This window comes from Blennius ocellaris (genome assembly GCF_963422515.1).
Source record: "Blennius ocellaris genome assembly, chromosome: 11".
In the NCBI taxonomy this organism is placed as follows: Eukaryota; Metazoa; Chordata; class Actinopteri; order Blenniiformes; family Blenniidae; genus Blennius; species Blennius ocellaris.
The window spans coordinates 29128404-29142052 of record NC_137660.1 but is presented as its reverse complement, the minus strand read 5'-3'; the positions used below and the strand labels follow the sequence as shown (position 1 = coordinate 29142052).

The 13649-nt window shown below is 47.5% G+C and overlaps 1 protein-coding gene across 1 annotated transcript in view; it reads right to left on the bottom strand.

Annotated features, from left to right (window-relative positions):
* Positions 1 to 3594: 3594 nt before the first annotated feature.
* The window catches only part of LOC308136820 (synaptic vesicle glycoprotein 2B-like), a gene marked incomplete at both ends in the record, with an annotated part of 18875 nt that continues 8820 nt past the window's right edge, over positions 3595 to 13649 (bottom strand). Inside the window, 12 exon segments of the mRNA XM_080505347.1 lie at positions 3595 to 3778; positions 3899 to 4058; positions 4802 to 5002; positions 5723 to 5856; positions 8740 to 8828; positions 9490 to 9565; positions 10647 to 10735; positions 10963 to 11076; positions 12432 to 12521; positions 12785 to 12897; positions 12900 to 12917; positions 13062 to 13213. Of these exon segments, the coding sequence (XP_080361473.1) occupies positions 3595 to 3778; positions 3899 to 4058; positions 4802 to 5002; positions 5723 to 5856; positions 8740 to 8828; positions 9490 to 9565; positions 10647 to 10735; positions 10963 to 11076; positions 12432 to 12521; positions 12785 to 12897; positions 12900 to 12917; positions 13062 to 13213 (1420 nt within the window).

The window sequence follows — 13649 nt, the reverse complement described above, 5'->3', positions numbered from 1 at the left end:
CTGGACTGAAGCTGGACTGACGTTAGACTGAAGTTGGACTAAAGTTAGACTGAAGTTGTACTGAAACTGGACTAAAGTTGGACTGAAACTGGACTGAAGCTGGACTGAAGTTGGACTGAAACTGGACTGAAGTTGGACTGAAACTGGACTGAAGTTAGACTGAAGCTGGATTGAGGTTAGACTGAAGTTGGACTGAAACTGGACTGAAGTTGAACTGAAACTAGATTGAAGTTAGACTGAAGTTGGTCTGAAGCTGAACTGGAGTTGGAATGAAGTTGGACTGAAACTGGACTGAAGTTGGACTGAAACTGGACTGAAGCTGAACTGAAGCTGGACTGAAGTTGGACTGAAACTGGTCTGAAGCTGGACTGAAGTTGGTCTGAAGCTGAACTGAAGTTGGACTGAAGATAGACTGAAGCTAGACTGAAGTGGGATGGAAACTGGACTGAAGTTGGACTGAAGCTGGACTGAAGCTGGACTGAAGTTGGACTGAAGTTGGACTGAAGTTAGGCTGAAGTTGGACTGAAACTGGACTGAAGTTGGACTGAAGTTAGACTGAAGCTGGACTGAAGCTGGACTGAAGCTGGTCAAACCACAAACCTAAATGATGCAGATTGCAAGTTTGCAATGAAAAATGGCCGCCGTGAACATCTGCTAATGGTTTTTACACTAAAATCAAATGAATAAAGACACAAATTTATCCTGAAGTCTTCATGTTGTCCTGCTTTTTAGTTTCATATCTAAACAACACAACATTTGTTGATGATTCAAGTTGTAAACGAGTCTCATCATCTCATCGTCTCATCGTCCAGCTTCTCAACGCCGTCACTTGGTCTCGTTCCTCCAAAAACAAAGTTTTGAATATCGGATCCAAGGAGCTACATTCAGAATCTGCTGTGTCTGTGTGAGCTGGACTGGCTCCGCCCACACACACGCCCATCTATGGGAAGAGGAAGGCAGTACTTCCTCTCGTGGTGCCATGTGCCAGAGCAGAGCTGCCTGACTGTGGGAGGAGTCAAAGGGGGGGGGGAGGAGCCTACCTTGATTGTGATTGGCTGAACCCCCCGATGACACTATATAGGGTTTGTTTTCTGATTGGCCGGTTGGAGCAACACACCTTTTAGAACCAGGAACAAGGAGAGAGGATCATGGAACCATGAGAAACGGGACACGGTGGTTGATGGTCTCTGACCTGCTGCTGCTTCTTTCTTTTTATTGGTCGAACACGGCGGCGCCGCGTGAAACACAGAAGGAAACTTCGGACAAACATGCAGGCGGTTGACGACACGCGGCCGCGGGGCCGAGAGCACAGCGACACAAACACGACGACTCACAAACAAAACCGACAGCAAACCTCGGAAACAAACCGATGGTCTGCTTCCTGTTTGTTGTTGAAACCAGCTGCAGTTCTCCTTCTGGCCACTAGAGGGAGCAACAGTGATTCTCTTCTACACTGTCACTGATTCCAGAGGAGAGGGGCACACTTAGGCTGGTGCATTCTGGGAAATCAACTCTTGCTGTACATGCAGGACACACACACACACACACACACACACACACACACACACACACACACACACACACACACACACACACACACACACACACACACACACACACACACACACACACACACACACTCGTCGGTGTTCTCCGGGACGCGAAGCTTCAGTGAGTTAGTTGGTTGAAAGTGTTGAGTCATGCGGTTAGTAACACACTGTTTGATCTCCGCACCACGTCTTACAGTCCAGTGGTGCATTATGGGATGCCTGTAACCATGGAGACGGCCTTAAAGAGACGTCCTGATCGGACGGATGTAGTTGAGGTTCCAACAGCCACAGTTCAGTTGGAACCTCTGGCTCACACACGCTCTCACACACACACACACACACACACACACACACGAACCAACAAACCTCACGCTACACTTCACAAACGAGGAGAACCTGAGGTGAAGACAAAACATCACGGATGGACTGGAACCTGCGGCCATAGAGGCGGAGTCTCTGCGCCCAAAGCCCCGCCCACAAAGCAGTCTGAGCCAATCAGAAGCCGTCAACCACGACAGTTTGACAGACAGGAATGTGATTGGGTCTCTCCTGTGGGAGTGGGCGGGGCTTGCCTGAGCTTCACCAGACGCAGCCACCAGAGGGCGCCGCAGACGTTTTTTGGTAAACTGAAAGTGAATCAGGCAGAAACACGACGAAACAAAGAAAAAACACTTTGAGTGTTTCTGAGTCTCCAGAACGAGTCGTCATTAAACGACATCCTCATTTTAGACTATAGAGCATCTTCCTCCTCTAATCCAGATTATAGAGCATCTTCCTCCTCTAACACCAGATTATAGAGGATCTTCCTCCTCTAACACTAGATTATAGAGCATCTTCCTCCTCTAACATCAGATTATAGAGGATCTTCCTCCTCTAACACCAGATTATAGAGGATCTTCCTCCTCTAACACTAGATTATAGAGCATCTTCCTCCTCTAACATCAGATTATAGAGGATCTTCCTCCTCTAACACTAGATTATAGAGCATCTTCCTCCTCTAACACCAGATTATAGAGGATCTTCCTCCTCTAACTTCAGATTATAGAGCATCTTCCTCCTATAACACCAGATTATAGAGGATCTTCCTCCTCTAACTTCAGATTATAGAGCATCTTCCTCCTCTAACTTCAGATTATAGAGCATCTTCCTCCTCTAACACTAGATTATAGAGCATCTTCCTCCTCTAACATCAGATTATAGAGGATCTTCCTCCTCTAACACTAGATTATAGAGCATCTTCCTCTAACACCAGATTATAGAGGATCTTCCTCCTCTAACATCAGATTATAGAGGATCTTCCTCCTCTAACATCAGATTATAGAGCATCTTCCTCCTCTAACACCAGATTATAGCGGATCTTCCTCCTCTAACACCAGATTATAGAGGATCTTCCTCCTCTAACATCAGATTATAGAGCATCTTCCTCCTCTAACATCAGACTCAGGAACACTCAGAGTACAACATTATTCCCCTCTTGTGGGAAGTTACTGGGACAGACACGGTCAGGTCATGTGATTAAAGCCTCCAATGACATCAACATCATCATCATCATCATCATCATCATCATCATCATCATCATCAATAAATGTTAGTAGGTCCAGAGTCTGTGTGGATTTATGGCATCATTAAACGTCACATTGTAGCTGAAGTGAAGACAAGCCCCTCCCACACAAAGTTTAGCCCCGCCCCTTATTTTAGTCTGATGCCCACGGTCACGTGAGTTTAACTCTGACACCCCCCCCCCTCCCCCCGATCCCCCCCCATACACACACATTTTATTCCCACCTTGAAACCCCAACCCCAAAAACAAAACGTCACCACCCCTCCACTCCAAACAGGCCACGCCCCCCCCTCCCCCCTCCCCCCCCCAGGTTGATTTGCTGTACAAAACACAGATGTCGGACAGGAACTCCGTGTGCGGCGTGACCAGCTGGAGGATTTTGATCCGGTGCAGAGTGAAGTCAGTTCAAACCGTTGCAGTTTAAACCCCGCCCCCTTCCCATACGCCCCTCCCCCCTCCCCCCCGAGGTGACCTGGCGTCACCTCACTGCAGGATCTTCTGTCGCGTGTCGGGCAGTTTGAGCGCCAGCAGCCCGCCGCACACCAGCGCGGCGAAGGACAGCAGGATGGGGACGGCCTTGGTGACGCCGACGAAGCTGGCGAAGATGGAGCTGCCGAGGACGGCGGCCAGCTTGCACAGGGCGTTCAGCACGCCAAACGCCGTCGCCCTGAGACGGAGAGAGAGAGAGAGCGAGAGAGAGAGAGAGAGAGAGAGAGGCCGCCGCCCGTCAGACCGACGTTCGACCGCGGGGTGCAGGCGGGGGGAAGGGTTTTTGCGGCGGCCGTACCTCTTGGAGGCGGGGTAAAGCTCCACCGTCACCACCTCGATGCCGTTCCAGGCGGCGGCGCTGACGCCGCAGAACAGACACTGCAGGGCGATGATGGCCGACTGGCTGAAGCTGAGGAAGAGGAGGAAGGTGCAGCCGGCCGACACGAGCATGGAGCCTCCTGGAGGGACGGGAAGCAGCTGGTGATAGAGCATCTTCCTCCTCTAATCCAGATTATAGAGCACCGTCCTCCTCTAATCCTGATTATAGAGCATCGTCCTCCTCTAATCCTGATTATAGAGCACCGTCCTCCTCTAACGTCACATTATAGAACATCTTCCTCCTCTAACACCAGATTATAGAGCATGTTCCTCCTTTACCGCCAGATTATAGAGCATCTTCCTCCTCTACCGTCAGATTATAGAGCACCTTCCTCCTCTAACACCAGATTATAGAGCATATTCCTCCTCTAACACCAGATTATAGAGCATATTCCTCCTCTAACACCAGATTACAGAGCACATTCCTCCTCTAGCACCAAATTATAGAGCATCTTCCTCCTCTAGCACCAGATTATAGAAGCTTCCTCCTCTAACACCAGATTATAGAGCATCTTCCTCCTCTAACACCAGATTATAGAGCATGTTCCTCCTCTAACACCAGATTATAGAGCATGTTCCTCCTTTACCGTCAGATTATAGAGCATCTTCCTCCTCTGCCGTCAGATTTTAGAGCATCATAGAGTAACTGATATAAATTCAGATTAATCTCAGCTAATGCTAATGCTAACACGACAATAATACAGATCTGTGAGGACTATTGATGCAGGAGAAAACTACAAGCACCTTTACAGAATAACTAGTTATACTTTTTCTTCTAAAGTAATCCAGTACTTTCCAAAAGAAGTAATAAGAGGAGGGGCACCTATGATCCGGACCCGGCCGAGCTTCTCCATGAACAGAGCGGACAGGATGTTGCCGGGCAGAACAGCCAGGCTGCCCAGGAAGCTGACCAGGTAGACCAGCACGTCGTTCTCGTCCCCAACGTCCAGGTGGCAGCCATGTTTGTTGTGCTCAAAGGTGGCGTTCTCCATCCTGCAGTCGATGAACCTCTCCCTCCAGAGGTCTGTGGAGGGCGACACACACACACACACTCAGAGTCCTGGTCCATCCGCTCACCCTGTACGCTGACGACGCCGTCCTCTATGTGTGTGACAGGAAAGGACAACCTGACAGCGTCACCAAGTTCAATTTAAAATCTAATTAAAACAAAAAAATCTTTGACTGGAGGGAAGATGGAAAAGTTCCTCCGATGATCACAGCATTTATGAAAACATGAAATGTAAAAAAAAAAAGAAAAAAAGAAGAAAGACATAAAATTCACTTTGACTCAGCAAAGTGACTGACGACATTTAAAGGTCCTGAACCTGACTGGTTCCCAGGCTGGTTTTTAAATGTAAATGAAGGATTACTAGTGACTTTCTTTACGTCGGCAGTTCTAAACCTTTTAAAGTACCAAGAGAACACGTCTAACTCTAAAGGTACCATGAGAACACGTTGAGCTCTAAAGGTACCATGAGAACACGTCTAGCTCTGAAAGTATCATGAGAACACGTAGAGCTCTAAAGGTACCATGAGAACACATAGAGCTCTAAAGGCACCATGAGAACACGTTGAGCTCTAAAGGCACCATGAGAACACGTAGAGCTCTAAAGGTACGACAATCTGAGGGTACAGATGACGGCTCAGCCATGTTTTTTTTTAAAATATATATTGTATACAAGGAGGAGACGTCGCACGCCGACCGAACGACGCCCGAACTCGCCGTCCGCCCGGCGGAACCTACCTGTGTTGTAGAAGACGGTGGAGCGGATGGTGCAGTTCTCAAACACCGTGTCAGTGGACCTGATGTCCTCAAAGCGACAGTCTTCGAACAGAGAGTCCTCAAACTTCACTGACTTCATCTCTATACTGATGAACCTACGAGGATGGGGTGATACACACACACCTACAGACAGACGGCCGTTCTCAATGCAGACCTCCCGGGTCGGTTCTGGGGAGTCCGAACGCGACGGTTCGCCGATAACGGGAAGGATGAACCCGATTGGCGGAGTCGTCACCGGGTCGTCTCACGTCGAATGAATGAATTTATTCGGATCAAATGAAGCTTCTGACGTCTTTTAATACCAACTCTGGGTGACATTCTGACCGTTTGGATGTTTGGCTGCTGATTGGCTGCGGGAACCATAGATATAAAACACTAGATGCCTCACGGCGCCGCCTGTGTCGTGCCCACAGTGCCGCCATCTTGGAGAGGTCTCCCGTGTTGCTACGTGGGCTAGCAAGCGAGCTACCAAATGTTTTAGCCGGGGAGCATGAGCAGGAGACCTCTCCAAGATGGCGGCGCTGTAGACACGTCGGAGGCGGCGCCGTGAGACATCTAGTGTTTTATATCTATGGCAGGAACTGTCAATCATAGCGATAGCATAGCGATAGCATAGTAGTTCTTTGCTCACACGAAAAATAAAGCTAAAATCCGACGATGGCGTGTCTACCGACATCCATACCGCGGAGCAGCGCCCCCCGGGGGTTTAAAATGAAATACAGCCTTGTTTATAAATCACACGGCTCAATGTTTATAACACGCGTCTCGTTAGCGGCTCGCGGGCTAAATTTACCAGAGGTGGTTTATGGTTTCAGCCTCTTACGTTGGCGACGATCAAAAAGCTTTTGTTTTGGGGTGGCGCCCCCTAGTGGGTGATTCTGGTCTGATCCGGGTTCTTTAGCTCAAGCTCCGCCCCTTTAGTGCATCAGCCAGTGATTGATTGGCTGGCGGAACGGCGCCGTCTGTGTTTATCTTAGCCGGTTAGTGTTAGCATCATATAGCCAGATAGCATGCTAACAGTGGTATAGTTGTATTCAGTGCGAGTAGCGACGCCGAGGTCCGTACGGGCAAGAGAGTGCGCCCCCTGCTGGCAGCTTAAGTTGGTTTGCGTGTTAATAGATCATTCAAAAAAAACTCGCGTATGGATTTTGACGGAAAAAAAAAGAAATTAGCGGGCTGGAAGATAGCGGGACCAGGAGCAAGTGATCATCGTCCACTTATTATAATTTTTTTTTTAAACAGGAAGTTCTTTAAAAAAAAAAGTAGCGGCGTTCCGACCCGCCGGCGCCACGAGAACCGCGAGGCGGATTGAGAACAGCCAAATAAAAAAATCATGGACGGGCTTCTACTGCCGCGGCCGCGGAATGAGAGGCAGGATGGGCGGAGTCCAGCGTGGCGGGATGGGAGGATGAGGCGGAGACAGAGAGAGAGAGAGAGAGAGAGAGAGAGAGAGAGAGAGAGAGAGAGAGAGAGAGAGAGAGAGAGGTGGAAGCTGGAGCCCCATTCTGTCTGCGTCATTCTGCTGAAAGCATAGAAGCTCCTCGATATACAGTAGTAGTACTTCATACTGTATATCTGCACTCCGTCCTGAAGATGGACGCTGACGTTTCGTCGCAGCAGAAACTCAGAGGGACTTTTTTCTTTTTTTGTGTGTTTTAATGTTAATTAACTACAATCAAATGCACTTTTCTAGCATATTTTAACATTTTAATTTAAATAATTGTGCAACGTAAAGTAACTAAGAAGTATTTTCCACACTAGAAGTTTGAATCCCGCAGTGGGCGTGTCCCTGCAGTGTGTCCCTGAGCTTGACCTTTGACCTTTGACCCCTCATCAGCCATAATGAGGCTGTACTGAGGAAGGCAGCAGTAGTTTTTTTGTGGTACTGCAGCAGCTTTCTGTTGTCATACGGCGACATCTAGTGGCCACAGACGGTCCTTCCTGTTTACTTTATACACTTATCACTTTTTAATATAAAATCCATGAGCAGCTAAAGAACTAAAAAAAAGAGAGAAGTTCATTTATAGTCCAGAAAATACGGTAACTGTATTTGGAAAGTAATCCTAAGAAGTTACCTCGTGACCTTTGACCTTCGCTAACCTGTTAGCCGCGGTTAGCTGCTGCTGCTAAACGTCATCCGAACTCAAAACAACTTCAGCAACGATTCAATTCCACATTATTGAGAATCACCATGTCGGACAAATCAAATATTATCACTTTTATTACAAATTTTTTTTAAATGGCTTAAAATGACGAGATATTACAAGATTGATCGCTGCAAATTCGTTGTTTTTGAAAAACGTGAAAGTATACGAGTAATTAAACAGCGATATTCGTCTTTGTTTACATAAGTGAAAGCGGGGAAAACGTCTGCGGGGCTTCGGGCGTCCGTTTCCACGGCAACGGTGCTCGACGCACCCACCAGTGGCCAAACGTGAGAACTACGCTGTTTTCAGCGATTCCGCTGTTTCCATGGTAACGAACATCTTTTTTTTTTTTTTTTTTAAACGTTGCCGTGAAAGTTTTTTATATGAAGTACGAGTACTATTGTACCACTGTTACTAACATGAGTATCGCTGTGGATAAAGTAGCTGTAATACTACTAGTAGAATTATTAACCGTAGTATGAATATGTGGAATGGCACTGATGGTATTAACAGTGATCATCACTATTCATGTTGGTAATAACAACATGAATAGTGATGATCACAATATTAGGAGTAACTGTGGAAGTAGTCGGAGTATCATTACTGGTATAGTTACACAGAGTCAGTCTGGAGGTTCTGCTGCTCCTGAATCAGTTCACAGTCTTCAGCTGGACGGAAACCTGTGATCCTAATGCAGTGTCTCTCTCTCACACACACACACACACACACACACACACACACACACACACACACACACACACACACACACACACACACACACACACACACACACACACACACACACTCTCACACACACACACACACTCTTACTTGTCCCGGACGTACTCCCCCTCCCGGTGGATCTGATTCTCCAGAGAGAAGTTGAAGTGGAAGTTTTCCACTCGTTCTCTATGAAACACCTGAAGACAGGAAACACAAAACTGCTCAGTCGGCAGAAACTGAACGAAACACTTCAAAACGTCACGTTGGAAAAAAAACAAAACACATAACGCTTCAAAAGATGGACTGAAACGACGGAGGAAGGTTTCATCAAAGAGTTAAATATATATTTAAAAAAAAAACTGCATGAGGAGGAAAAAACTTTCGCTTTTTGTATTTATAGATAAAACATTTTTTTTTTTTTTAAAGAAAACTTGTTGAAAACAAAGAGAAACGCTGATCAACAAAGAAAGACAAGCGGTTGTCGATGGCAACGACATGAAATATGTAAAACTAGAGAAATGATGAATTAAACACTTGAAATGGAAAAACATGGTACATTTTTAGATAAAACCAATAACTGATGTGGAATCTTTAAACGATGAGAAAACTTTTTGAAAATGTTTTGCTGTTTTGTTCTTTTTTTTCAGGTTGTTGTCGTTTAGTTTGTTTGTTGTCGTCATCAACAACATTGTTTAGAAGTAGCAGTTGGGTTACTGTGTAGTTGTTGTTGTGTGGTTGTTGTTACCATTGTGTATTTGCAGTAGTAGTAGCAGTAGTAGTAGTAGTAGTAGTAGTAGTAGTAGTAGTAGTAGTAGTAGTAGTAGTAGTAGTAGTAGTAGTAGTAGTAGTAGTTCTCACCTTGACCTTGGACTGGTACTCTTCGTACTGCAGGTGTTTGATCATGTCGGGGAACCAAACCGACAGACCATAATAACTGAGACGACAAGGAAACAAGTCAGACTGTTGCTTCACTTCATGGTTTCTACTAATTTCTACTGGCTTCTACTAGCTTCTACTAGCTTCTACTGGCTTCTGCTAGCTTCTACTGCCCCCTACTGGCTTCTACTAGCTTCTACTGGCTTCTACTGGCTTCTACTAGCTTCTACTAGCTTCTACTGGCTTCTACTGGCTTCTACTAGCTTCTACTAGCTTCTACTGGCTTCTACTGGCTTCTACTAGCTTCTACTAGCTTCTACTAGCTTCTACTAGCTTCTACTGGCTTCTACTGGCTTCTACTAGCTTCTGCTGGCTTCTACTAGCTTCTGCTGCCCCCGGCTGGCTTCTACTGGCTTCTACTGGCTTCTACTAGCTTCTACTAGCTTCTACTAGCTTCTACTAGCTTCTACTGCCCCCTACTGGCTTCCACTGGCTTCTACTGGCTTCTACTGGCTTCTGCTGGCTTCTACTAGCTTCTACTGGCTTCTGCTGCCCCTGGCTGGCTTCTACTGGCTTCTACTAGCTTGTACTAGCTTCTACTAGCTTCTACTGCCCCCTACTGGCTTCCACTGGCTTCTACTGGCTTCTACTGGCTTCTACTAGCTTCTACTAGCTTGTACTAGCTTCTACTAGCTTCTACTGCCCCCTACTGGCTTCCACTGGCTTCTACTGGCTTCTACTGGCTTGTACTGGCTTCTACTGGCTTCTGCTGGCTTCTACTAGCTTGTACTGGCTTCTACTGGCTTCTACTGGCTTCTGCTGGCTTCTACAAGCTTCTACTGGCTTCTACTGCCCCCTACTGGCCTGTGAGCTGAACACACATGGAGTCTTAAACTGAACCTGCAGTTTCCTCTGATGGACTCTACTGTCCTCTGATGGACTCTACTGTCCTCTGATGGTCTCTACTGTCCTCTGATGGTCTCTACTGTCCTTTGATGGACTCTACTGTCCTCTGATGGACTCTACTGTCCTCTCATGGTCTCTACTGTCCTCTGATGGTCTCTACTGTCCTCTGATGGACTCTACTGTCCTCTGATGGACTCTACTGTCCGTAGTGAGTTGTTCAGTGTGACTCTGACCTGAAGGCCATGCAGAACCAGAGGACGGCCATGAAGAGCGTCGCAAACCTCAGTTCAGCCGACAGGAGGGAGGCCACGTTCTTCAGAACCTGCAAAACACCGTGTCAGGGGGGGCTCTGGGGGGGTGGGGGGGCTCTGACTCTCTGGGGGGGTGGGGGGGTTGTGACTCTCTGGAAAGGTTCTGCCTCTCGGAGAGGGTGGTTCTACCTCTCAGGGAGGGTGACTGTCTCTCTTGTGGGGGGGGGGCTCTGACTCTTAGGGGGGTGGGGGGGTTGGGGGGCTCTGACTCTTGGGGGGCCCCATCATTAACACGCACCAGTTTACAGAGCGTCAGAGAGCGGACGGCCCAGCGCTGAATCGGCGTCCCCGTGGCGCTCTGGATCTCGATGAACTCGTCCTCGGCCGTCTTCGGCGCCTTGATGTGCATCACCTGGAAAACATGGAGGACGGTCTGAGAGAAGCTGCTGAACACTGGGGGGGGGGGGGGGTCCCTGGACACTCTCATCTTCCTGGTGAAACATTTCCACTGTAACTTCAGCAGAGAGACGCTCTGGCCCCTCCCCCGACCAAACCCCACCCCCCCGATTCTGAGCGCTCAGCTCCTTCATCAAACATTCAGAGAGCTAAAAATACTTCCTGGAGGAAAGCAGGTCAACAAAACCCAGCTGCTGAACTGTGTGTGTGTGTGTGTGTGTGTGTGTGTGTGTGTGTGTGTGTGTGTGTGTGTGTGTGTGTGTGTGTGTGTGCTACATTGTTTCACACGTCTTTTGCAAAGATCCTTTGTGTTCAGTCTGGATTTTAGACTACAAACATCACAGTAAAAATACTGCAAATGTTCATCATGTTTAATGTCAGTGGAAGGAAGATGCTCTATAATCTGATGTTAGAGGAGGAAGATGCTCTATAATCTGATGTTAGAGGAGGAAGATGCTCTATAATCTAATGTTAGAGGAGGAAGATGCTCTATAATCTGGTGTTAGAGGAGGAAGATGTTCTATAATCTGATGTTAGAGGAGGAAGATGCTCTATAATATGATGTTAGAGGAGGAAGATGCTCTATAATCTGATGTTAGAGGAGGAAGATGCTCTATAATCTGATGTTAGAGGGGGAAGATGCTCTATAATCTGATGTTAGAGGAGGAAGATGCTCTATAATCTGGTGTTGGGGGAGGAAGATGCTCTATAATCTGATGTTAGAGGGGGAAGATGCTCTATAATCTGATGCTAGAGGAGGAAGATGCTCTATAATCTGATGTTAGAGGGGGAGATGCTCTATAATCTGATGTTAGAGGAGGAAGATGCTCTATAATCTGATGTTAGAGGCGGAAGATGCTCTATAATCTGGTGTTAGAGGGGGGATATGCTCTATAATCTGATGTTGGGGAGGGAGATGCTCTATAATCTGGTGTTAGAGGCGGAAGATGCTCTATAATCTGATGTTAGAGGCGGAATATGCTCTATAATCTGATGTTAGAGGGGGAAGATGCTCTATAATCTGATGTTAGAGGCGGAAGATGCTCTATAATCTGATGTTAGAGGAGGAAGATGCTCTATAATCTGATGTTAGAGGGGGACGATGCTCTATAATCTGATGTTAGAGGAGGAAGATGCTCTATAATCTGATGTTAGAGGAGGAAGATGCTCTATAATCTGATGTTAGAGGAGGAAAATGCTCTATAATCTGATGTTAGAGGAGGAAGATGCCATATAATCTAGTGTCAGAGGAGGATTTAACTGGTCGTGTTGCGTTCAAGGACCGTAGGATGTTTGTGTGTTCAGACTCACAGTGAAAACTTTCTCCGGCTGACCTTTGGCCCTCCAGTTGGTGTCGTGGACCTGCTTCAAGATCATCCAGGCCTCGTCGTGTTTGGCATTCTGTCACACACACACACACACACACACACACACACACACACACACACACACACACACACACACACACACACACACACACACACACACACACACACACACACACACTGTGAGAATAGTATTTAAAATCAGGGATAACAGTGTGGGATAACAATGTGTGTGTGTGTGTGTGTGTGTGTGTGTGTGTGTGTGTGTGTGTGTGTGTGTGTGTGTGTGTGTGTGTGTGTGTGTGTGTGTGTGTGTGTGTGTGTGTGTGTGTGTGTCACCTCCAGCAGGAAGCGTGGACTCTCAGGCATGAACGTCAGTCCCACCAGAGAAGCGATGGCAGGAAGAGCAGCGACCAGAACGAAGACCCTCCAACTGTGGAACTGAAACTCTGACCCATACTGAAGCCCCAGCCTGCACACACACACACACACACACACACACACACACACACACACACACACACACACACACACACACACACACATTGCATAGTGTTATCCCTGATCTTGGGGTGGTGGGGGTTGGGGGGTGGAGGGGGGGGGGGGGGGGGGGTACCGTATCGGGGGATGATGCCCCAGGCGGTGAAGGAGGCGTAGATTCCTCCAAACATCCAGAACATGCAGAGCCACGACAGATGTTCTCCTCGCTTGTCCATCTGGAGGAACTCTGAGAAGTAGGTGTAGACGATGGGAACCGTACCTCCAATCCTGGTGGGGGGGGGGGAGAGAGAGAGAGAGAGAGGGGAAGAGATGAGAGAGTTAGAGAGAGAGAGAGAGAGAGAGAGACAGAGAGAGTTAGAGAGAGAGAGAGAGAGGGGAAGAGATGGAGAGAGAGAGAGAGAGAGGGAAAGAGAGAGAGAGACAGAGAGAGTTAGAGAGAGAGAGAGAGAGAGAGAGAGACAGAGAGAGAGACAGAGAGAGTTAGAGAGAGAGAGAGAGGGGAAGAGATGGAGAGAGAGAGAGAGAGGAAAGAGAGAGAGAGACAGAGAGAGTTAGAGAGAGAGAGAGAGAGAGAGAGAGAGAGGGGAAGAGATGGAGAGAGAGAGAGAGAGAGAGAGAGAGGGAAAGAGAGAGAGAGACAGAGAGAGTTAGAGAGAGAGAGAGCGAGGAGAGAGAGAGAGAGCGAGAGAGAGGGGAGAGTTAG